At 31.6% G+C, this 25,292-nt stretch overlaps 1 protein-coding gene across 1 annotated transcript in view; it reads right to left on the reverse strand.

Moving 5' to 3' along the window:
* The window catches only part of LOC143064508 (ATP-binding cassette sub-family C member 3-like), a 51,209-nt gene that overhangs the window by 22,899 nt on the left and 3,018 nt on the right, over nucleotides 1-25,292 (reverse strand). Inside the window, exons 3-8 of the mRNA XM_076237380.1 lie at nucleotides 9,523-9,657; nucleotides 6,857-6,985; nucleotides 3,750-3,866; nucleotides 2,842-2,903; nucleotides 1,891-2,028; nucleotides 994-1,287 (exon numbers count right to left, since the gene is read on the reverse strand). Of these exons, the coding sequence (XP_076093495.1) occupies nucleotides 994-1,287; nucleotides 1,891-2,028; nucleotides 2,842-2,903; nucleotides 3,750-3,866; nucleotides 6,857-6,985; nucleotides 9,523-9,657 (875 nt within the window). The remainder of the gene's footprint in view (nucleotides 1-993; nucleotides 1,288-1,890; nucleotides 2,029-2,841; nucleotides 2,904-3,749; nucleotides 3,867-6,856; nucleotides 6,986-9,522; nucleotides 9,658-25,292) is intronic.

Here is a 25,292-nt window from a genome sequence, read left to right on the forward strand (position 1 = left end):
CAGATGCTACATGTAAATGAGCAAATTCCTTACCCAGTAGAGTTCACAATAAAAGGCTTCGAGAATACAAAATGTAAAACAATTCAAACGACACAAACCTTCAGCCTATCATATGATAAAACGATGGACAGCAGCTAATTGCAACGTCTGCATTGTAAGCTCCTGACAGAGGGATTGGCATATGCATAGTATGGCGGGGTTATACATGTTTGCAAGAGGTAAATACTCCTTAGATCTGACACAAGAGTATACCAGCACAACATAAGAACAATTAAGCTGTAAAAACATCAAAAAAGGGCTTGACGAATTCGTTATCGATCGAAAAGTACTCGTAGAAATGAAAAAATAGCTTAAAGTCCAGCGGAACCCCCCTTTTATGTATTGATGTACAACTACTATAAGGTTTTGTAACTGTATATTCATGTAGCAATATTTACTAGTAAAAAAAAAATATAGGGAGGGAGTTAATGAACTGCGTTTAATAGTAAACACTTTATTTTAATTCGGCTTATTGACAAACACATGTAACAGCTCTAGTGAGCTTTTCGTCGTGTCCGACGTTTTTAGACATTTCAGGAATAAAATAATAATTAATATGCCTTAATCTAAATTCAAAAATGAGTAAACGAAAATATGAATAAATACAATTAAAAGTTTTATAACATTTATAACATGGCCATTGTTATATTATAGTTCGTTTCTGTGTGTGTTAAATTTTAATGTTGTGTTTCTGCTGTGTCGTTGTTCTCCTCTTATATTTGATGCGTTTCCCTCAATTTTAGTTTGTAACCCGGAATCGTTTTTTTCTCAATCGATTTATGAGTTTCGAACAGCGGTATACTACTGTTGTCTTTATTTACATAACTATATATCTCTATATTCAGTACAATACATGGATAAGAACAGTTTGAAAAAACATCACATACCACTCAAACATGAATAGCATGTGAAATAAGTAAACGAATTTAACAAGTGTATGTACTGATTACTTACGCCAGAATAAGTGGCTGTAGTAGCATTGCAGTGTCTGACAGTATTTGAATAAAACAAGCACGCAGCCATTCGTATCCATACAGTTTCACCACACATTTCAGAAACGAAGGTTCTTGTTTACAGTTGGTGCCATTTAATGATGGATTGCTATTATTTACAGTTTCACTACTGTTTAAATGTCCATTGATCATTTGACAATGGTCATACTTCTGCAGATTAACCGAGTCTTTTCCGATTTCATAATAGCCTGTTTTAAAATGTCCATTCTGCGTAGGCTTATCAGCAAATTGACGGCTGAAATTACAGTAATGGTAGAGAATGTATATTTTTTCTAAGGTTCATGGCTTTTTGTGGTACAATTTACTTGTTTTATAAGAAATGAAGTATCTTGAATGTTGTTGTAAAAAGTAAAATCACTAAAATACTGAACTCAGAGAAAAATCTAATCGGAAAGTCCATAATCACATGGCAAAATCAAATGACAAAACACATAAAAAACGAATGGACAAGAATTGTCATATTCCTGACTTGGTACAGGTATTTTTAAATGTAGAAAATGGTGGATTAAACCTGTAAAGCTCTATTGATATTTAGCAATAATTTGTCAAAACAATTGAATTTCTATATTATTATCGGTCTATGTATTTAATATTAGTAGCTAGGATTAACCATGTTGAAATATGATTTTAAAAAATATAATAAATTATTTATAGTTCAATATGATGCTAACCCTTAAAAGTTTAAATTTTCCATCAAACGCGTTGCAAGGTTCCTTCCTTATTGTTGAAAGTAAACGGTTCCGTCCGCAACTTTCTTTTGAAGGTAAAATGTTTGCTTTGGTTTCAAGTTGTGTAAGCGATTTTATTCAAAGTAGGAGGCGGTTGGAATTCATATTACCTATCCAGTGTTGAACGATTTTCTTCCCCTCTCCATGATGCCTGTATTTCAGCAACAACTGGTTCTGCCTTAAGGCATGGTAAATTGTCCCACAAATCTTCTTTTGTTATTATTTTCTTGTAACACATTGTAACTACACTGTAATACAATTATAAGATTGTCTAGTTGAATGGATTAAGAAGGTGATACTAGCAAACATACATGTTGTCAGAAATATTAGCCTTTGTGTGGTATTTTTCACGGGAAAGACTAATTCATGATACTTTAAAAAGAGTGAAAGGAGACCAAGTGGGTAGACAGAAAGCAAAAGTCAAACAAAAACAAAAACAAACAACATGGCCAACAATAATAACGATTTTTATCCGTATTCTGAAGTATGCTTGCTTGATTTTTTTTTTTGCGAATACGCACCTTAAATAACGAATTTGTCTGTCCAAAGTGTGCCTTTTTAACTTGTTATAAGTGTACGTCTTTATCATGAAATTAATAATAAGCTGATTCTGCTTTGTATCAATACGACGAGCTAAGTCCCTTTCAACTGATTTGATAGTGCTTATGGTAAACTGTTACACCACTATCCAAGGTTAGGAAAGGTTGGCGCCTTCAAACTAGCTTATCCTGTCACAATCTGTAGTTGCATGTCCCAAGTCAGGAACCGGTAATTCAGTGGTAGTCATTTGTTAATTGTTTATCATGATATTCGTTTTTGTTCATTATTTGGTAAATAAATAAGGCCGTAAGTTTTCTCATTTAAATAGTTTTACATTTGTCTTTTCAGTGCCTTTTATAGCCGACTATGCAAAATGGGTTTTGCTCATATTTGAAAGCCGTACGGTGACATATAATTGTTAATTTCGGTGTCATTTTTGGTCTCTTTGAAGTGTTGTCCCATTTTAAATCACACCATATCTTCTTAATTTTATAACATAAAGCGTAATACTAGTAACTTACGGATTATACCACCAGAATAAAATCTTTGACACAACAGAAGAGCAAGTTTCTGGACACTCCATCTAAAATAATACAGTAGATTTTTTAAATCAAAATATTCTCTGGCTTTTTTCTCTCTCGAAAGAACAGGTAAACTACTAGTCAAAGACAAAATTAACAGAATAATATCATTTCATTTTTTTTTAAATATTAATAGAGACGTTTAACTGTTCAACAGTGTTGATTTGTCAGATATTCTCAATGTCTCTGATTTCTATTCTAGGTCCTAATATAGAGACTAAGGGGTTTCCGTTGTTTAAATATCTCGCATCAGATAACTTGTTTGCAATCTGAACTTTTTTGCGATCTCTTCTATTAATAAGACGTGAACCATTCAAGAATAATTATATTTATCAAAATTATAAATTTCAAACATTTTTAACAGATTGAGTGGTGTATCAAATCAATTAACAAATGCCTTTTTGAATCTATGAATATAACCCTAGTAATGTCTCCATTATCAGTTGTTGTTTCCCAATCATCTATAAGTTTGATAAGTGCAGTGACACATGAGTGCGTAGGTCTGAATCCTGACTGAACTCAGAAAAAACTTACTCTTTATGTACTTATAAAAACGTACAGCTATATGGTCTATTTTTTATTTTATTTGATAGTGTACACTAGATTGTACGGGATACATGGCAAAACACACATGAATATGAGTAAGAGCAGACAAAAATCATAAAACAATGACAGTAAATGCGTGCAGTCGAAAAACTTTATTCTGTCATTGAAGCTCTGATAAAAGGGTGGGGTTAAAGTAATTGCTTCAATACAAATAATCTGATTGTATACAAGAATAAGCAAAATAGAACAATTTAATTAACTTTTTGTGATAAACCAATTTTTTAAATTTTGTTTTGGCTTACCTTTCCGATATGCTCGTATTCATCTTTAAATAGGTTTTCTGTAAAACTGTATAGAACCAGTTGGACAAGTATAACAGCAAAGAACACATAATGGAATATACTGTTAATACACTTTGGCTGAAAAATATGTAAAGATTGAGCAAAGATCGATTGTACAAATTTGTTACTGAAAATAAAATCTCAAAAGAGATATAAAAATGGTCCAATATATTTATAACAAATAATTGTGAAAATAATCGTTAAATTAAAATATAATATCACAGACAACTCTCATAGTTGATCAACTTATAAATTCATTTATCATATACTTAGCATTGATATGATAGCTTTTGCATATGTGTAATGAGCGAAAGTACACAAGTCATAATTTCCCACCCGGCCTGATAACCCATATCAGCCCGGGCTGATAACCCATATCAGGGGCGTCTCGTGCAAAAACCCATAACAGTGCTTCTCGTGCAAGTTACCTCCGGTATTTCTGGTATCGATTGTTTACTTTTCCTTTGTGACGTTTTTTTTTTATGACGACGTCAAAATTTACGGGAACTTTAGTCCCCAGTTTAGTACTTGCTAACACATGCCATTGACAATTAGGAATCATTTTATAGTACAACAAACATGGAGTAATAATGATCATAAAACTCTTCCAAATTTTCAATGTTTCAAAATGTCTCTCTAGGAAATGTTACCATACATATATATGGAGGTAGTGATGCTGTTGTTGGACAATTATAGTATATTTGATTTATAATTTACTTCTTTATAAAGTTTTTGACTGTTTTAGTTATTGCATTTTTTTATTTGCCTTATTTAGTCCTGGTATCTATGATGAGTTTATTTACATAAAACTATTGTCGGAAGTATATGATAAAGCGATTAATACATGGCCTTTTCCATATCAGCCTGGGTATCATCCCTCGACCAATATCAGCACCTCGACTCCGTCTCGGGCTGATATGGGGGTCTCGGGATGATACCCAGGCTGATATGGAAAAGGCCATGTATTACTTGATTTTTTTTTTAATATATAAACAGAACCAATTACGGTTACATGAGTACTGAAGCATAAACCATGAAGACGATTTCCAAAACTATGTTCAAATGTTCTTCGTACAGTGAACCTGGGACTATTATACGGAAGCGTATTAGCGCCACATATTTTTTTTCTATTTTTTTCCCTTTTCTTTGCGTTATAACGCAAACATTTGCGAAATAACGCAAACCTTTCCGTTATAACGCAAACATGTGCGTAATAACGCAAACATTTGTTTTATCTTTTTCCTTATTAAAGATTCAAAGGAAATAGTAGTTATTAATGGAGGAGGCTGTATATATTAAAATTTATCACCTTTGTAGACATTGCAAAGTAAAATGCTTGAATAATTAGATCATATCATTGACTAATAATGAGCAGAATAATATAAGAAGATGTGGTATGAGTGCCAATAAAAAAAACTCTCCATCTAAGTCACTATTCGTAAAAGTAAACCATCATAAGCCAAAGTACGGTCTTCAAAACGGAGCATTGGCTCACACCGAACAACAAACTATAAAGGTCCCCAAAAACGATATCAATGTTACTACTAGTATATATATTACAAAGAAAATTGAGTAAATTGAGGTTATACCGAAGAAAAAAAACTCAACCCTGCTAATATAGCTATAACCGAATATAAATATACTTCCAAAGTAAGCTCTCGTTTGAGAACTGTGTAAAGTATGTTAGATTCAAACAAGCTACCCTTTGGCAATAAATGTATAGAATGAAGATGTTTTATTAATAAAATTATGTTCTCTCTATTCAAATTGCTACCCAAGCATCTTAAAAATACTTCATAATATTTAAATGAAAATTCAATGACTTTCTATCAAAGAATCTTGATCATATTCTGAGATTTAAAAAAAAATGTTTCCTTATTAATCATCCATTTTAAAGCAGAAAGATCATTTTGTCTATTTGACTTGGAGGTTTCACAATTGTATGACATTATTTTTTATCTTTCAATTTGAATATGACTATATACTATACTATATCTATTTTCTTGTTAAATTATATACTTTTCTGATGCATAAATCAGTCTTAATTTATGTATAATTGCACTTCAAGTATTCCATTATTCCTATGCATATTTATTATAATGATTTGGCCTTGTTTGTATGTTTCTTTTTTTATCTACTAGTAAATCATATCCGAAATGAATGACAGACGGACATTTAATATACAAAACTTAATGAATAATTGAAATCAAGATATTTGCGTTATAACGCAAATGTTTGCGTTATATCGCAAAGGTTTGCGTTATAACGCAAACATAGGAAGAAAAAAAAATGTGTGGCGCTAATACGCTTCCGTACTATTATACTAACAGTTGGTATAATAATAGTCCCAGAGTGAGCGCTGTAAAATGTCAAATAATAGGCAAACAGAAAGAAGTACAAATAAAAAAAATGGAGCCATGTTGTATATATAGCTCTTTAGATACGTTGCGTTTGATTGATTTATTTTGGTGTTCACCAAAACAATAATTTCAACACTATTGGCTTTTTCGTGTCAACCTGTGTGCATTGATGGACGAAGCCATAGTGCCCGGAGGGAACTTCCGAACAACGGCATGAGCTGGTAATCTAAGTCAATAAAGATTAGATTCAAACGCACCTGTCAAGTCCGGGTTCGAACTCACAACCTAAGTGTAAACAGGTTAGTGAATTAGATAAGCCAGAGACATAGATCTCTCGGGATGAACTACTTATACATGTACCACCCGTCCACCGAGGCCCCTTCAACTATAACATGCCTTTGCGTCTTTTGTTAAGTAATTTATATTAACCTCTAGATGTCTTTTGCTTTTGTCGGATTACCGTCTCATTAAAGTTTATCCCACTATATGGTGTTATTGATTAATATAATGTGCAGTCGATGATTTTCTTTTATATAGATAAAGGAAGACGTGGTATGAGTGCAAATGAGACAACTCTCCATCCAAATAACAATTTATAAAAGTCAACCATTATACATTTTGTAGGTCAAGATACACGTCTATCAATGTGTTCGTTTAGTAAAGATAATATACTGTATACTTACTATAAAGACAAGTCCTGATATTTACCTGATTTGTCATATTCCAAACAAGTGGTATGATATTTATAAAAAAAGACAGCAGCCAAAATATCCACAACATCCAGGAAGTTACAACGCCTCTGTGTCTGTTTACTTGAGTAACAGTGGCCACGTAAATCTGTCACAAAATTGTCACACAAGTTAAAATATTACATTTGCGCGCATTTCGGGATTAAAATTTCTTTTACGTTTATGTGCAGCTTTTTCATACATCTGCACGCATTCATTTCACAGATAAAACAAGTAAAAATGGAAATAATTCATAACAAAATATGTGACTATTATAGGTATTATGAATTTTAAACCCACTTGTAAATTTTTCATATTCAAGTTAATAAAATATAAAGTAATTATGAGAAATCCCGTAGTGATAGCTTAAGACATACATGTAACTTTACTGCGAATATTTCAGAGTATTCTGTTTCCTAATTTTACCGAATAGCGATCAGTTTGTTAAGTTGCTTCATCGTACAAACATGGAAATTCGTTCTGTCAAAAATAAATTTGAGGAAAATATCATTAGTGTACGGTAGATATTCTTTCAGTATCGAATGAACACACGGTGATGCACCGTAAGTAATTGCAGATTCCCTATCCCCCTCCTCCAATGTCTTTGGGCACCAAAACCGTCAGCTGAATCCAGGCGTTTTAGAAACTGCCCTGAGTACATCCATTTACTACTAGTATTTTTTTGTTTGTGTCTTCTTAAAGTTGTGGGCTTCATATATTCAGAACGTTACGACATTTAAAATCAGTTCTGTTAATCTTTAGATTTGCTATGTTTTTACATTTTTTTAGGACTAAGTGCTTGGGCATAATGCAATGTTCTTATTATAAATTATAAATGAATAAATATCAACCTGTATTTATTTGAGTTTACCTGTAAAAGGCTGCGCGCATTTACACGCAATTAAAATGGTAATGCGCGCAAATGCAATGCTCCGAAAATATTCTACATTAAATTTTACAATTTATGCGATTCAACAAAATTTCCTTCCTATTAATATTTTTCTATTCTTCTAGATTCAATTCCTATAGATAACAAGGAGAGAATAATGTTTGTCTCGCTAAGGCTGTTTATTCGATTCAGTTTAATCAACTGCTGTTCTAGTCATCGTTCAAATTACGGTTCCCAAAGGTCGAGTAGGGTATAGAAATTTTGCAAGACTTTGCAAGTTTCCATCTAGCAGTACTGTAGACCCGATGCTAAAAAGGGATGTTTGAACTTTGCCACTGCCGTTAAGCTAATCAACGTATACGTTTTGTTATTTTATTATCTATGGTACCCATTAATAAACTAGATAAATTGCTAAACAATGGCTTTGGTAAACGTGATGTTGAACGACAACTTGAGCTGGTTGTATCATTCTATTTCTCATTATAATTATATTAGCAAACAACAATCAACCAATCCAATTTTAATTTATTTACTTTAAGGGAAAAACAAAAATATAGTTCTTGACATTGCTTATTTCGGTTCCTTGTGTGTGTGCGGTGTGAAAATAAAGAGAATTATCTCAATTTTATACGTATTTTGTTCTATCATTTTTAAATGTCTAATTTAAACGGACAATTGATTACGACGTTGGTGCTATAATTCAAATGGTTTGTGATTCGTTCTGGTTATTGTCAACATCCTTAATCCTTTTCACCCACACATGATATATTTTCTTCACAACTTTTTCTTCAGAAGAAATTTTGATAGAACTTGCATATGATGTTATAGTTCGAATCTTAAAACTGTTTCTTATTTTTAATACTCTTTTCGTTTTTGATGGAAACAAATCCTTTCAAATATTTATCAATTATGGACTTTTGACGAGGTCATTACGTTACATATGGACCTGTTCAGAGTATATTGACCGAGGACTAAGTAAGCGTGTCAATATAATATTACAGGTCCATATATATCGTATTGACTGATCGGGGGAAAGTCCTTAATTTTTATACTGAACAACTTTATTGCTCGTTGCGTTAGCGTTCTTGTATTCTCAGCGTCTGCATTTAACATAAATTCTTGATATCTCCTTCTGATAAACTTGCAAATAACTTTTCGTCTGCTCAATGCGGCGCTTCCTCCAAGGTTTTTATGTGTGACGTCATGACGTCATAAAATTTTAGCAACGGGTTATTTATACTGACTGTAAATATACATAATATACATTTAAAAAAAAGAAACATAGCGTCAATATACCTAAAAATAGAAACAAGGCTTCGGATACGTAAAAGAATCCTTGCAACACGCGATCGTAATATCCAATAAAAACACTAGATTGCCACACCATATGTAATATACCCCTAATGATATTCGTCACCAATCTATCGATAAATAGTTACAGACTGCAAATGTGGTTTTCTCTTATAAAGTTTTGTCATCTTCCTGTTTTAATCGGCAATTTGATGTTAGTTTTTTGAAATCGACATAGAACAATAGAGTCTTTGTATGTCCAAAATATTACAATATTCCTCGATTTCCAAGTGTTAATTTTCTTTGAAATAACTGGAAGAATAGTTTCGTGTGGGTGACACCTACTGAAAAAAAATCTGGATTCGCCCTTGAAAATATCGTTATATTAGATGATTCGGTAAAAAATCAGAGTTTACTTTTAATTTACTGCAATAATTATTCAATTACTTAGTAGTGCATTCACTTACAACAGCCAACAACTGGAAAACAGCACAAACATAATATATGGATGGAGGGTCTGTAAAACTGTCACAGCGATATCCAAGAGATCTGTTAACACTGATATCAGCTAACCACAGGAACGCAACAACAAAACATAAAACCTACATAATTTATAAGATCATTATAGTTGAATTATAAGATCATAGTTAATATATAAGATCATAGTTCTATTTCAATATTAACTCGTGTTTTATTCAAGTTTTTCTTCATTTTAACACTCCAACAATGTTTCTTTTATACTCTAAATGATATTACTAAATTAGTATTGAAACATAATGGAGTACACTCTTGGTAAGCTTTATGGCAAGCGGTCTTCAATATCATTTGTTAAATCCGTGTTTTAGACTTTATTTTGTGTGTGAAGACGCTGACATAGATTTGAAATTAAGCTTTATTCATCGAATGTTAAAATCCAAATAATTCTTTTTATTACATATTATTTGTAAGAAATTCGTAACACATTTCGTTTCAAACCCTTAGGGCGTCAATTTGTTACAGTTGCCGAACGTATTACTACATTGTAACACCTCTTTGTGCCCTAATACATAAAAATACCAATTCACATGATAATAAACCAATTCTTTGTAATATAAGAGAAATTCATTGATAATCCCCATCTTCGTTATGAAGTACGAGCGTTCTAAGTTGAACTGTAATGTTTAAAAAAAAAATAGTCACAATTAAATTAAATAAATAAACAAATAAACACACAATTATAGAAGTACAGTGTAAAAGTTCATAAGCTAATGTATGCTTAGTGAGTCTATAGTCTGTTGAGGGTGAAATTTCAATTGACATTTTTTTTTTGGGGGGGGGGGGGGGGGGGGGGGGAGGATAAAACTCTGACAACTATAGATTTATAAACATGTTCTTGGATTAATTTGCACTTCTCATAAGTGCAAATTGGAACCACACTTTTTTTTGTCGTAGAATCATCAAATTTGGCAATAATGTACCTCTGGGGATAAATAACACAATACAAAAAAAAAATTGGTGTGGCTCGCCCGGTTCGGCAACTGGAGTGAAAATAGTGACAAAATCCTGTAGGATATTTTTTTCTCCCATAGGATTTTTAAAAATCCTACAGGATTTTGAGAAATCCTATAGGATAAAGTCATAATCCCATAGGATATTTTTTATATCCTACAGGATATTTAAATCCTAAGGGATTTATAATCCCTTAGGAGAATAAAAATATCCTATAGGATATAGTTTCGCCCTTAGGATTAAAAAAATCCCTTAGGAAAAATAAAAGCATTTCCTATAGGATATTTTTTATCCTACAGGATATTAGTCTAATAAAATAATCCCATGGGATTAAAAATATCCGATAGGATTAATAAATTTCCTAAGGGATTTCATAACAGAAAAAATATCCTGTGGGATAAAAAAGAATCCTAAGGGTAATAAATAAATCCTAAGGGTAATAAATAAATCCTAAGGGTAATAAATAAATCCTAAGGGAGATTAAAAATCCTATGGGAGATCAAAGCAACTCATAAGAGAGAAAAAAATCCTATGGGAGAAAGAAATATCCTATAGGAGAAATAAATATCCTATAGGAGAAACAAATATCCTATGGGAGAATGAAATATCTTAGAGAAAAATCTATTTGTGAACTCAACCAAAGAACAGAGAATAGTTTTATATGTTTTTGTAGTAGGTAAGGATATTATTTTATTGGAGCAGACCAAATATTCCCAGATATTATTGTTCAAGAATTGTTAATTTTTCTACCAATGACACAAATTACCGATAAGTGTACTTCAAACATGGAGTTACTGCTACTGGCCCGTTTGTTATTTTATGTTTATTATTGCCATTTGCGTAGTTTCTTCTGTTACCTATTTCTACATTTGACTCTGGCTTCTTTTAAATCGAGTTTTCTCTTGTTTAATGCATTGTGGTTGTTTATTCCTCATTTGCTAAAGGAATAGGGGCCGGTTGAGATATCAAAAGTCATGAGTATACATCCATCGCCTGTCTCAAAGCAGAAACCTTTATCCTTTGGTAATCTCATGTGCTTTTTTTCAATTTAAGTTCAAAAGTGCATTTTAGTGTTTAGTGTAGCAACCATTTCTCTGAACTATTATTCATTATTGTTTAGTGACCAAAAGAGGCCCGCCTCTATGTGCGGAATTTTCTTTCTGCATAGAGGACTCATCATTTTGAACTCATCAGGGTTCCTGTACTCAACCGACTTGTTGGGTACTGAGACATGACTGTGACACCATCTGAACAAAAACGGTGAATAAAATCAGAAGCAATTTTAAAACAACACATGGTGTTGGGGCTAAGAATACCACCAGCTTTTCATTGAAAGTAATGACAAGACAGAAACATGCGTCCAACGGGTATATCCAATACACTACAATTACTTAAACAACTTTGAAAATCGTACATAAGTGTTTTTTATTTTTTTATTTAGTATAGCTTGCTTTCCGTGAAGATATTTTTATTGTGGAGATGCCTGGATAGATTTGCCAGTAACCATACTTCTTCTATTGTGTCCTCAATATGCATGTAGTATTTGCAACTGAACATTTACATTAACTTTCACCAATAAATTCTTCAACAAAATTTGATAATAACTGAAATTTTATGGAACTAAACACTAGATGTAACTAAAGACAGTATTGTTCACCTAGGTCTATGTGCATCTCTGACAACAGACACATCAACACGTTAGGCTAGAATATCACGGTACGTCTAAACACTGCTAAGGACTCCTTAGTGCACTAAGGACTATACAATGCCACTAAGGACTAGAAGGAGTGCTGTTGTGTGTATTATTTTTACATATTATGTTAGAGATTGATATTTCATGCATAAATTTCAAATTTTATAGAAAAATAATCATAAATAAACAAGATATTCAACATTATTTAGGCACGTGCCCGTTTTTCTTTGATATGCCGAAAATCAATGAACCGTTTGACACGTGCCAAATGACAAAACAATTCATTAAACAATCATAATCTTTTTATTTTAGGTAATAAACAATTGTATCTAAAAAAATGTATGCTTAATATTTATAATTAAATGTGTTGTTCTTATGAAAAATGATTACAGAACAAATAATTTTGTTTTTGTTTTACTTCTTTCCCGACAAAGTTATTTGCCACAGGTGCACGACTTTGATGTGCGCCTACTAAATGACTAATAAGTTAGAGTGTGGTCAGCTTGTTATGTAAGAGATATGAAGACAAAATATATATATATTGATAAGTGTTTTGTTTTTATTTTAATTTCGACAAAGATGCGTGTATATATACAAATGGTTTCACTAAAACAATACGATGGAATTGAGAGAGAAAAAATTATGTGTCGTTCTTGGGGTTTATCCAAACCACTAGTTTTCAACCAGCTTGATATTTGTTTACAAAGGCTTCATACGGTACTTATTTGTTTGTATATATTTCGACATTTTATTATTCTTCTAAAAGTAAAAGAAGTTAAAAAAATCATTTCCCGATTTTAAGTCAGATTAAGTTTCATTTTCAAATATATAAAAGAGACAAATGTTTTAAAAATGTTCCACAGTTTTTAGTACAGTATTCACGATTTTTTTTTCAGTATGTGTAAATTTAGAGCTAAAGATATAATTCTGACAGAGAAAGAGAATGCTTCGTATGAATGCCTTGAAAATATGCCTTTACCACATGATGTGTAAATAATTATTTTTTGTAATGCAATATAATCAGAATATTTAAACCTAAATATATCACGCGAAAAAAAGAAAAAGCCGACAGAAATATTTTCAACTATAATTTCTTTAAATCTACTTTTCTTAAAGAAGAACAAGTATCACAGGCACTTGTCTCAGAAAAGGTATATAGGAATTTTTTTTCTGAGACAAATGCCTGTGGCAAGTAAGTCAGAAGGAAATCCGATTTGTATTGTTTTTAACAAATTGTCTGCTTAACATATCGTACGAAATAATTTATGAAATAATGACTATGTGCTATGCGCTTTACTCACTGTTGAAGGCCCGAAATATATTACTCAAACGGGTCATATATGAACTTAGTGTGTTGCATGTAGTAAAAATGCATTATCTTATTGGTTTCGTTTTGTCCAGTTATACATTTCTTAAAATGTCTTCATATATGAAAATAAATTTTGAACAGTGCACCATAAGAAACAAACTAAAGTGTTCCAGCTCCAAACCAGTCTATTGTTCAAACGCATGTCCGTCGTCGCCTGTCACCACATTAAAGCACGCTTGCAAGAAAAAATAAACAGAATAGAGATACGGGTACAAAACACATTATAGATAATGTGTCCGACCACCTGAAAAATAAAATTGGTTCAAGAGACAAAGAACGCTACGAAATATTAGATTAATTTTTCGGTACTACCGGGCTTATCACAGCCCAATAACAAGATGAATTTAATGAAAACGCAACAAGCATCTGCCGGTTATCCAAACTTCAGCACGTACTTTAAAAAAAATATATATAAATGTGAATTCAATATCTATAAAAATTTGTATTTCAGTCACTTATTAATATGAACATCAAATAAAAATCCGACATTAGATATATTTCTCTGGTGACAAATTTATTATTTACAAGAAATATACACTTGAGAAAATACTTCTTCATTCAGATTTTTTTGTTAATAGAATTTCAACAACAATTCATTTATTAGTATCCAACTTTACCAAAAGGATTCCCGTGTAATCAATTAATATGTAATTTGACACGTGTCAAACGGTTCATGGATTTTCGGCATATCAAAGAAAAACAGGCACGTGTCTAAATAATGTTGAATATCTCCTTAATTTATTATTATTTTTCTATAAAATTTGAAATTTATGCATTAAATATCAATTTCTACCGTAATATGAAAAGAAATTGCATGTAACAGCTCTCCATCTAGTTCTTAGTGGCATGTTATCAGTCCTTAGCAGTGTTAAGACACACCCAGAATATCATTCGTAACTAAAACTTAAAAAAAAATCATTATTGCTGATAATTTCAGAGATTAAAAGGACAAATCATTTTGCTTTTGTTTTATTTCTCTTCCTATAAATATTTTCGTGTGCATGGCTTTGATGGGCGCCAACTCTTAAATTAGAATATGGTGAGCTTGTTAAAATGTTTATACATGTATTAAAAAGTTTTATCAAGAAAATGTAATAGAAATGTCGACAATAACAAACTGAGATATTCTATGCTGAAAATAGATATAAATATAATTAGTGGTATGAGTGCTAAAGTAATATTACAGTTGATTCGGCAATGGAGAAAAATGTTCGTATCCATCAAAAATTTTAAAACTTTACACACTCTGTGTTCTCTTTGATTTTTTTTTTTTTATAAAAACCTATCTCCATTTCCAAGTTGTGGTCCCTTACGCGGTATTTTGTTGAAATTTGAAGACTATTAAAAATTTAATAGGTCAAAGAATAGCCTTCAACATTTGAGGCTTTTTATAGCCAAGGCTGCGTTTAGTTTAAACATATTTTATTTAAAAATTGAATAGGTCAAAGAACAGCCTTCAACACGGATCCTTGGAAATTAGAAAATTTGCAATTAGAGGCCGCAAGAATAGTAACAGGTCTACTAATATTTACAAAACCTGAAACTTTATATTCTGAGGTTGCCTGGGAATCTCTTTTTGAAAGAATAAGGATGTAGTCGTAATTGCGTGTCGATATCTTGTCAATCGTACTGTTGTTTTATTCGACTAACCATGGAAGTAATATTACTTCCATGGACTAACTAACTTTATACGGAAAATTTTTGCATTTTTTTTAAATTACCATGGTCTGTTGTTTTTAAACTGTTAATATTGGAATTAAGTAAAGAGTCAAAGTTGAAATCATGAATAAGTGTTCCGTGAAAATTGTTTTCGAAAATATAATTTGTTCATAATTCTTTAAAGTAATAAACTTTTTTCAAATAAATTCTGATCTTCCCTCATCTGATCACCAGCATGGCTTAAGGTATTACTTCCAAAGGTATTGTAAGGGGTGTGAGGTGACACTTCCAGGTATTCAAGCGATTTCCTGTCGGACTTGCAAGTTCATGCATCGTTTCACTTCTGCAGGTAATATTCAGTGTACACTGCCGATAACTTATAACTTTCCATTTTGAACTATCAGATGTATAATATACAACTCTGTCTTACTTGTCATAACTAAACTCATACGCTTGTTTATAAATAACATTTCTGGTGTAAAATAAAAATATAAATAATACCCAAAAAATAAGATTTGATGAAATTACAATCTATTTAAATATTTTTTTTAAGGTTGACTTTGGGAAAATGTAATATATACTCGATGTCAATAGTGAAGGACAGATTGGAACATACCAGAAATATTGATTTAAAAAAATGTACGCACTTGTCGATGATTCGTCTATACGACTGGGTAGAAAGTTACGGAACTATAGCGCAATTTAAAATATATACATGTATACATTAAACATAAGAAAAAAACATATATTTTGAATAAATTGGGGTAAAAGTTTTGTAAATAGACTAGTCCACGTATGCCAACAGTATGTAATCATCGAATGTCGATAGACTATTGTTTACCAAAAGAAGAAGACGAAGAAGAAGAAGAGAACCAATTTGATTTAGATACAGGTCGGTGTTTAACTTGCTTTGGTTCATCGAAGATGTGGACATAGTAAAATCACAGATTTATATTGACGTTACGCACGGTATTGGTGCCACTTAGCGTTACACGACGTTCCTAATAAAACAACGATTTTGACGTTGTTCCAAAAAATGTACGCACTTGTCGACGATTCGTTTATACGACTGGGTAGAAAGTTACGGAACAAGACTGAAAAATACGGAACAAGACGGAACAAGACTGAAAGTTATGGAACAAGACGGAACAAGACTGAAAAAGTTTCAAACGTTGACCTTATATTTTACTCATGTGAAAATGCCGCTTAAAGTACAGAGAATTTCGATGTTGCTTCTTTATATGTTTTTATTTTTTTCAAGCGGGTGCAAATGCAAAATTCCAATTAATTAAAATAATTTTTAATATTTGAAAAGAATTGTCTGCAACAGTAACACAAAATAACAATTTGATGTCTTGTAAAATGATTTAAATATATAAAAAAGATGTGGTATGATTGCCAATGAGACCACATTTCACAAGAGACCAAATTGTCACAAAAATAAACAACTATAGGTCACTGTACGGCCTTCAACAATGAGCAAAATCCATACCGCATAGTCTGTTTTACAAGGCCCCGAAATGACAATGTAAAACAATTCAGTCGAGAAAACTAACTGCCTCATTCATGTTACAAAATGAACGAAAAAGTCTGTTTTGTATATTTTTTTACTTTTTTTTTTTTATCTTCGAAATGTTTTAAAACTTTCAAATGTGAGGCTCTTATTTTATCAACACTTTAATTCTTGGACTATTATACTAACGTTAATATAATAGTCCCAGAATTTTATTTTTTATTTTTGTTAAACAGTGATTTATATATTGTAGGCAAATAATTAAGAAAATTCAGGTTATCAAGGAATTTTCACATTTTGTACATAAATCAGGCCGTTAGTTTTCTCGTTTGAATTGTTTTTACATTTATCATTTCGGGTCTTTTATAAATGACTACAAGGTTAGGGTTTTGCTCATTGTTGATTGCATATAGAAATAAGATTGTTATGTATGCCACTGGACGAACACTAATTGTGAATATTTTGATGGGAAACTATTGAGTATCAAATTTCCAAATTAATTTCGGGATTTATTTTCTTTCTCGATATTCAATAACAGGGGGAAAAAATTGCTTGTCCGCTAAATAGGGATTTTCTTGTTAAACATCGTTAAAAAGATGTATGTCTAAGGTGAACGCCACAAGAACCCTGTAATACTAGTACGAGAGTATAGCATGTAAACATTCCTTCTTAATGATATGGTTGTTTTGGAAATCTTTTCTTACAACTCATGTCGGCGCTAACATGTCCTTTAGTAGTTATTTTTTTTCCAAAAGTCCAATTTCACGTTTCCGCATTTTCGTGCATTACTTTTCCGAAATAAGTAGCGGCGTTTTTACGTTTCCGCAAATTGGTATTACTTTTCAAGAAAAAGAAATTACTATTCCGGAAAAAATTTAATTAAGGTATACCTGTTGATTAAAATAATAAAAAATAAATATTTATTAAGTTAAAGGTCATCATAACAAAGTCTACAGTAGTACATATACATTCACCGTTTACTAGTTTTGTATTGTGGTCAAGAAAGAAGTCCATCTTTTCCTTTTCATATTTCTGAACGTTTTTTTTTTTAAGTTAGAGTTATCATCTTTATGCAAAATTGAATGATTTCGTATACTAGTAGTATTACGTTTTCTGTGTCTCTTAGATTTTTTAAGAATACATTTTCGCATGCTTAAACATGATAAAGAAAGCACGTCAACTGTTGGACTTGTGAAAATATTTTTCAACTTTTTAAAGCTTCATCTGTGTGAACGAAATTGTCGAAAGATTCTTATGACAATTTTAATAAAAAGTGATGCAAGTACAAGGGACCAGACGATATGATATAATTGGCACTAGGGAATGAATTATAGAAGTAAACTATTTCAAAATAAATAATTCAATATTTTATATTAATAACATCTTTAAGAATTACAAAATTTAATGTTTTATCGACACATGCCACGTTCAATATTGATTGCAATCTGTGTAATCGATTGAAATTCATGATCACTCAACCATGGACCGCTAATCACGCACGTGTGTACAAATAGTTTGACTATGAATATGTTTTTTCGGCGACTGTTTTTTCGTCATGTGTTTGGTATTTCAATTGGTTTATAAAACAAATTATGGATATCAATAGGTCAATCGGGAAAAAAAATATTCCATTTATCATAAAAAGCTTCACAAGTTCCAAGAAATGGTTTGACACGAAATAAAGATATGTATCTGCTTTTAAGCTATTCTATAAAATATATATATTATAACGTTACTTAAAACTGCGAAAAAAAAACTGAACCATTTGTCGATAAAAAACGGACGAACGAAATTGTAAAAAATATATATTATCTTTAAAAAATTTTAGTATATTTATTCTAGTTTATAAATCAAAGGTTGATCACCAGCAGTATGTGTGCCCATGGAAGTATAATACTTCCATGGTGTGCCTTACTAGTTTATAATGTCGTGGACTGTGATGTATGCTGCCACCTTCGAGACGTATTTCCTAACGGTTCATTAAAAAAGAGGGTCAGGATGGGGTCGATGAATAGTGAATAATGGGTTAAAAGTGCCGAATAAAGGAAAATAAATAATGACTACAGAAACATAGAGAAAAAGATAAGGAATAGAGAATGACGAAGTGCTTATATATATATAAAGAACACAGAAAAAGACTGAACAATTATAGACTTAAGGACCCCCGTACAGGTCCTCATACAATTGACACATCTTATTTTCACACCTAGCAGTTTCTTGGTATACGCCCATATACACATAGTGGTCAGCGTACATCTGCAATGTTCAATTAGGTGTGAAATTTTAATCTGGTAATTGAGATTAAATATAAAAGAAGAATATAATGATTATTTCATTATAGTGTCGCACATTGGTCTTACAGTTAAAACAAAGATTCATAAAATTACGAGACACTAAATTTACAATAAAATTAATTAAAATATATACAATTATGAATTAGTTACAACAAGGATTTGTATAGTTACACACACATCTTTATCAATGAAATCCAGGATTTGTTTAGTAAATCTTTGATGAAATTAAAATAATATCCACATTTGATATAAGCAGAGACATATAATACATATGTATTATATGTCCCTGATAACAAAATAAACGAATAAAATCTTTATTAAAATGCTAATATTCTGATGATGGATATTATAATAAAATTGTCAATTGAAATTATCTTTGCAAAAGAAAATAAAGGTATATAAACTTGGGATTTTATTTGAAACACATCACAGTAACCTTTATGTAAGAAACAAATATGCACAAAGAAAGACAAAAATAATACTGAAGATATATTGTTTGTAAATCATAATTTCATAAAAACTTTTTTCTTCTAATAAAAAAACTATTTATTGTACGAGCTAAAAACTTTTGTTTGTATTTACAGTTCATATGAGCAATACATCTTTTCTCTGTGTTCATTCTGTCAAAGTTAATATGTTCACGTGATGTTTTAAAAAGTTCATATCGGAAGTCTGTATATAATAGACAGACCATTAAAACATGTATTTCGTTTTCCACACAGTTCGAACTACAAAATTTACAAAGTCTATCATTAAATGGTATCTGCGGTATGGAATATCGTTCCGTCTTAACGGCTAGCAAAGTTATGATTTCGCAGAAAAAAATATGAAGATGTTAAATAAAATTATTTAAACCTTTCTCACAGACTTTTTCCCAACGTGTACACTTTGATTACATTTTTGTGACTTTCGTCCTACTTATAAAAACATGTGCGACTTTTCCCTCAGCATACATGTAAATCATGGGATTCGTAGAAATACTACAAAGGACCTCCTTAGTGCACTAAGAACAAAATTGTACACTAATGACCTGATGGAAAGATACTATCACAACGGATATGGCATCTAGAAAAAGACTTTGTAAAAAATCATAAAATCAAATTTTATAATTATGTCATTTTTAATTAGAAAGTTATCTAATATTTTCTGGACACGTGCTTCAATCGGTTGATTGCCACCTTTAGTGTAATCAGTAGAAATTCATGTTCGCTCAACCCTGTCCCGTTTATAATCCGCTTGTATATACCGATTTTAACATGTATATGGTATCTTGGTTTTTTTTCGTTTGTTTGTTTCTGCCGTGTTTATTCTGTCTGGTAAATTTTTTACTTCTAAGGTAATAGCGTCTTCTCAAATATTTTCAGTTTTTGGAAATGTTTATCCTTTTTTTTTTTTTTTTTTTTTAAATACAAATAATTGTAAACACTTCACGGAAAGGTGAGGTTTAATACTTGGTTGCTTAACGTCCAGTGGCCTATACTTCACTTTTTTTTCTGATGTCAGAAACCATGCCTCACCGCAAGGTTTTTAAAAGGATAGAACACAGGCAAATGCAAAAAGATTCTAATGACTATCTTTGCTGCCTAGGTCTCTATATAATGATTTATGTTTTATGGGATACTAAACTCCTGTTCTACAAAAACAAATATATTCAGTTTAAGTGAGGTTTTAGTCTGATCTAAGTTCTGATGTGATTTACTGAGAATGTTTCACTTATTTATAAGAGGCAGTACCAAACATGTTTATCTTTAACATGTGGTAAGGTTAAATACATATAGGGTTAAACACTTTCCTCGACATGTTTAGGAGAGGAACATATTTAGGGTACGAACTTGTTTACAAATGCATTACAAGTATAGATATGTGTAATTTGATGTTCAGGCCCCGGCTAAACACATTTTTAGACTGTAAATATGACTTATTTATTTCTTACAGCTACTTCAATTTCAACGTTTGTGGATAGGTGTTTCATTGACAGCCATACCACATCTCCTTTTGCTTATTTTTGTTGTATATATTTTTTTTCATTTTCCTTGTCTTTTAAAAAATATTCCATTATAAATTTTATTTGATGCCGAAAATAAGAATACGAAGAGTTATTTGTTAAATGCTATAACTAAGCGAAGTAAAACAACCATTAATAATTGTGTATAAGAGCATCATACATATTTATAAAAGAAAATCAAATACAAGCAGACATACCATTTGTGACACCAATTTCATTTATTTCCAAATCTTAAAATCTTATATTTCCACAGTTGTCCAGTTCTTTAGCGTCTCTTAATAATGACAGAACGGGCTTTAGAGTCATATATATGATTAAGTTAACTAAATTATTTAGTTCTCCCATGCACATTGTGAATTATATTTCTTACATCACTGCTTATTACATTATACAATAAAATGGTATTCATCTTCAATTGTTGAATAAAGATGAATTGTTAAAAAAAAAGCATTGACATCAGTTTTAAAGTTATCGTTCATAGAAGACAGTTATGATTTATATTCTCTTTTAAAAACGTAATATAGTATTTACCCCTTGGAGTTTTTCTATATTACTTCTGTAATCGAATTTGAAGAACCCCACGGACGCCACATACTCTCATATGTCTCTCAAGGTATAATGATAGTCTGTAAACTCTAGTGTTGTAAATAAGGAAATAAAATCGCAAAAGCTTTGTTTCTCACTTTGTATCTCAAAATTGGCTTCTTTAAATAAACAAAGAAGCTTACATAGTAATTTCCTTAGAAACAAAATAAAACAAAGGCAAAGTAAACACAAAAATTTTGAATTGTGGTTCCATTCAGTGGCGGATCCAGAAACAAATTTGGGGGTGGTCCCAAATGAATATTGAATGGTATGAAAAAGGTTAAAAAATACCTTCGACATTATGGAAGATCATGAATTTGGACAACACCATGCAATGCACATATTCCTAGGTAAAGGAATTTAAAGACATGTAAAGCTGATTTTTATTTAAGACTCTATACAATATCTTGCAATCTAAAATAGCACAACATACAACTGTCATCTGAATTAGGCAAGCTGTAAAAAAAGTTTAGCTAAAATGTTCCGAATCGGTAAAAATAGTTCTACGTAAAATTGTTCAAAATTTACTAATTAAACAAAGAGTCGTTTATCAGGTCATTCAACATCATGCATCACGGGTGTTTCCTTGCAAAGTTATCTATAATTTGTTTTATGTTAAGTTCCAAACTGTAGTGCACATGCATCAACGCAAGTCCGTTTAACGCGATTGCCCCATAGTTGTTCTCAGGTAGGTTTTTAAAAGTGATAACTCACTCTTGGATCGCTTACATTCGCAACTCGTCACCCCCATGGTAGCTATGATTTTTAAGATAACAGAAATATTTGGAAAGTCAACTTCTTCATATTGAAACCCCTAAGGTGACTGGGGTATAAAAATATGGTCACTTGGTCTTCTCCTGACCGGTAGTAAAACGCTTGCCGAAGTGGGGCGTCCGTTTGGCTGTGCGGAATGTATCAAGTTCGCAGTCACGTCCAGTCAGAAGGGGGACGTTAAATCCGATGCCTCGTGTAAAGAGAGTGCCACGCTCTTTGCACGTTAAGAACCCTTGCAACAACTCTTTGAGGGGTCCTGTTGCAAGGCAAAATTTCTGTCCCTATCCAATATACCCTCATTTTCCAGTGGCAGTCCAAATTCCCCCGACCATCATCCCAGATGGCCTCTATCGTATCCACCTACCTATTGTATTTTTTTGTGAACTTGTTCTCGTCCTGAATATGCATGAAATATTTGCCACTGGACGTTAAGCAACCAACAATCAACTAATCTTCATATTGACGAGCTGTTTTGACAATTTAATTACATGTATACAGGTGAAACGCATTGATCCGTATTCTATCATTGTGACACCTCCAGGTATCCAGGTAATTCATAACCAATTAGTGCGATGAAAGGATTAATCTTAAGTGTTAATTTATTAATTAGCTAGTTATTGAAAAAATAGACACTTTAAAAAAAAATGAGGTTCGTCATGGGGGTGGTCCGGTGCGCGATGCTCCGCTTTATTCTAAAACTATGAAATTTTTCCAGCTTATATTACAAATGACCTGTTTTGCAAATGTGTGTCAGATATTGTGGATCGGTACGTCTAAATAACAACACAGGACTTCCTGTACGAATAGGGACATAAAAAGTATACCCAAGGCAAGTTATAGATATAGGAAGATGTGGTGTGAGTGCGAGATATAGGAAGATGTGGTATAGATATGCATTCGGCACTTTATTTATTTCAAAAAATATTCGTGTATTGAAAAATTTGTGTAAATTAATTAGAAATATCAATATAGACGTATGTTCTCCAGGTTGATCCCCAATCTCTCATTCTTGTTGCTCGTTTTGTGCAAACTTGTCATGCGCAAAATCTGTATGTTATTATATGTAAAAATATCGTTCCTTGTACCATTAAACTTGGTTTTATAAGAAATAAAGAATCTTGATAGAAAATTTAATTTTTGATCTTATACTTTTTGTTTTGATAAAATCAATTCAATATTTGAGAAGCTATTTACAAAAAACGTTAAATACACTTTTCGTTTTGTTTCAACTTTATAATGAAACTCGTCCTCAATTTCACCTAATTTTACATAAAGTATATATAATAAATAAAATGTTCTCTTTAACTTGTTTGCCATCTACCAATTTCAATAGACATTTTTTTAATTGTGTTCAAAGTTCTAAATCTACAAAAGAATAACTATTTTTGTTTAATGTAACATTGAATACCAAAGAAAGCTTCCCAAGTTAAACTGTTTTTTTGGCATAATTGTTTTTATTCCCCCTTTTCTGAAACTCCTGATAGAATAGAACATCACACAGCTTACACATGCACATTTGTTTAAAAAAATATTTTTCGCCATTAAAACTCATTCTTGTCCCGTATGACATTTCCTGAACGAGTGAAAATCTGAAATAATTATTTTATTAAGCTTATATCTTTATTGCGATAGCCTATTATTGAAAAAGGGTATAATTTTAAATTTCATGAAGTAAGATTCATACCACCAGAGACATTCAATATACTAGTAAACAAAAGAAACGACACAAGGCAATACATTAATCATATAAAATAAAATTAGATACAAAAGCTTTGCTCATTGTGGGAAGCCGTAAGGTGAACTACATGTATAGTTGTTAATTTCTATGTCATTCGTCTCTTTGGCAATCATACCACATCTTCTTTTTTTTATATAAATTTGCGTTCATCAGCTTCATGTGGACCTTGGTGGAAAGCAATAGTTTGAAGTTGTCTCATTCACAATCGAACCACATCTACTTTTTATTCTGTCCAAAACCGGGAATGATAGCTGCAATAGGCAGCGATTAAAAAACAACAGCATAAAGCATCGTAGTGGCCATCTTAGTCTGTTAACTAATTTTCACGTTGGTAGGAATAGGGGGAGGGGGGCTTTACTTTTTCAGCAAGGTTAAGTCGAAAGTCGAGCTGATGAAGTCAAGAGTGGACAATATTTCTGTGCTGAAGTCTACCCTTTGAGTTCGAAAAAAGGGATTAAGAGTAAATATTGATGAGACAACAACCCAACAACACAGACAATCAAGATATTGAAAGTTTTTTTTACAGTCTTTTGGTTTTTTTTTTATTATAGAGAGATCCATATACACCTTATCAAGCCAAACAAAAACGTTCCATGTATAAATAAAGTAAGGAGCTAATTTCATATTACCTGCCATTAAAAATATCACAAAAGGCACATACATATTTTGTGAAAAGTTTAACCATACCATTTTTATAATATCAATTCGTGGAAATCAAACCAAGTACATGAAATAAAAATCAGTACAAGGAAAATACTTCTCTATTTATTAACGATTTAGTAGATATATAATGAACGTTGAATATGCCTTATATCCAGACCTGTCCAGAGACAAATTCAAGTTCCAAATTTTATACTGAATATGAACCCTGTTCTAGACTGATAGTGTCGAGAAAGATTTTTAACGTGCTAGTTCACAAGGTAACACTCCGCATTTGGACATCATTTAGCCACTCGAGCATACCAGTCTTTTTTTTACAGATATATCATGTAATGGAGGAGAGGTGTAATCAAATTATTAATTCCACTTGCTTAGCGGAGGAACAGCAATTTTAAATGTTGACGTATTTGGATTGACCAGGCCGGGATTTGAACCCACGATTTCCCGCACTAAGTGCAA

The sequence above is a fragment of the Mytilus galloprovincialis genome, chromosome 2, assembly GCF_965363235.1.
Source record: "Mytilus galloprovincialis chromosome 2, xbMytGall1.hap1.1, whole genome shotgun sequence".
Lineage (NCBI taxonomy): Eukaryota > Metazoa > Mollusca > Bivalvia > Mytilida > Mytilidae > Mytilus > Mytilus galloprovincialis.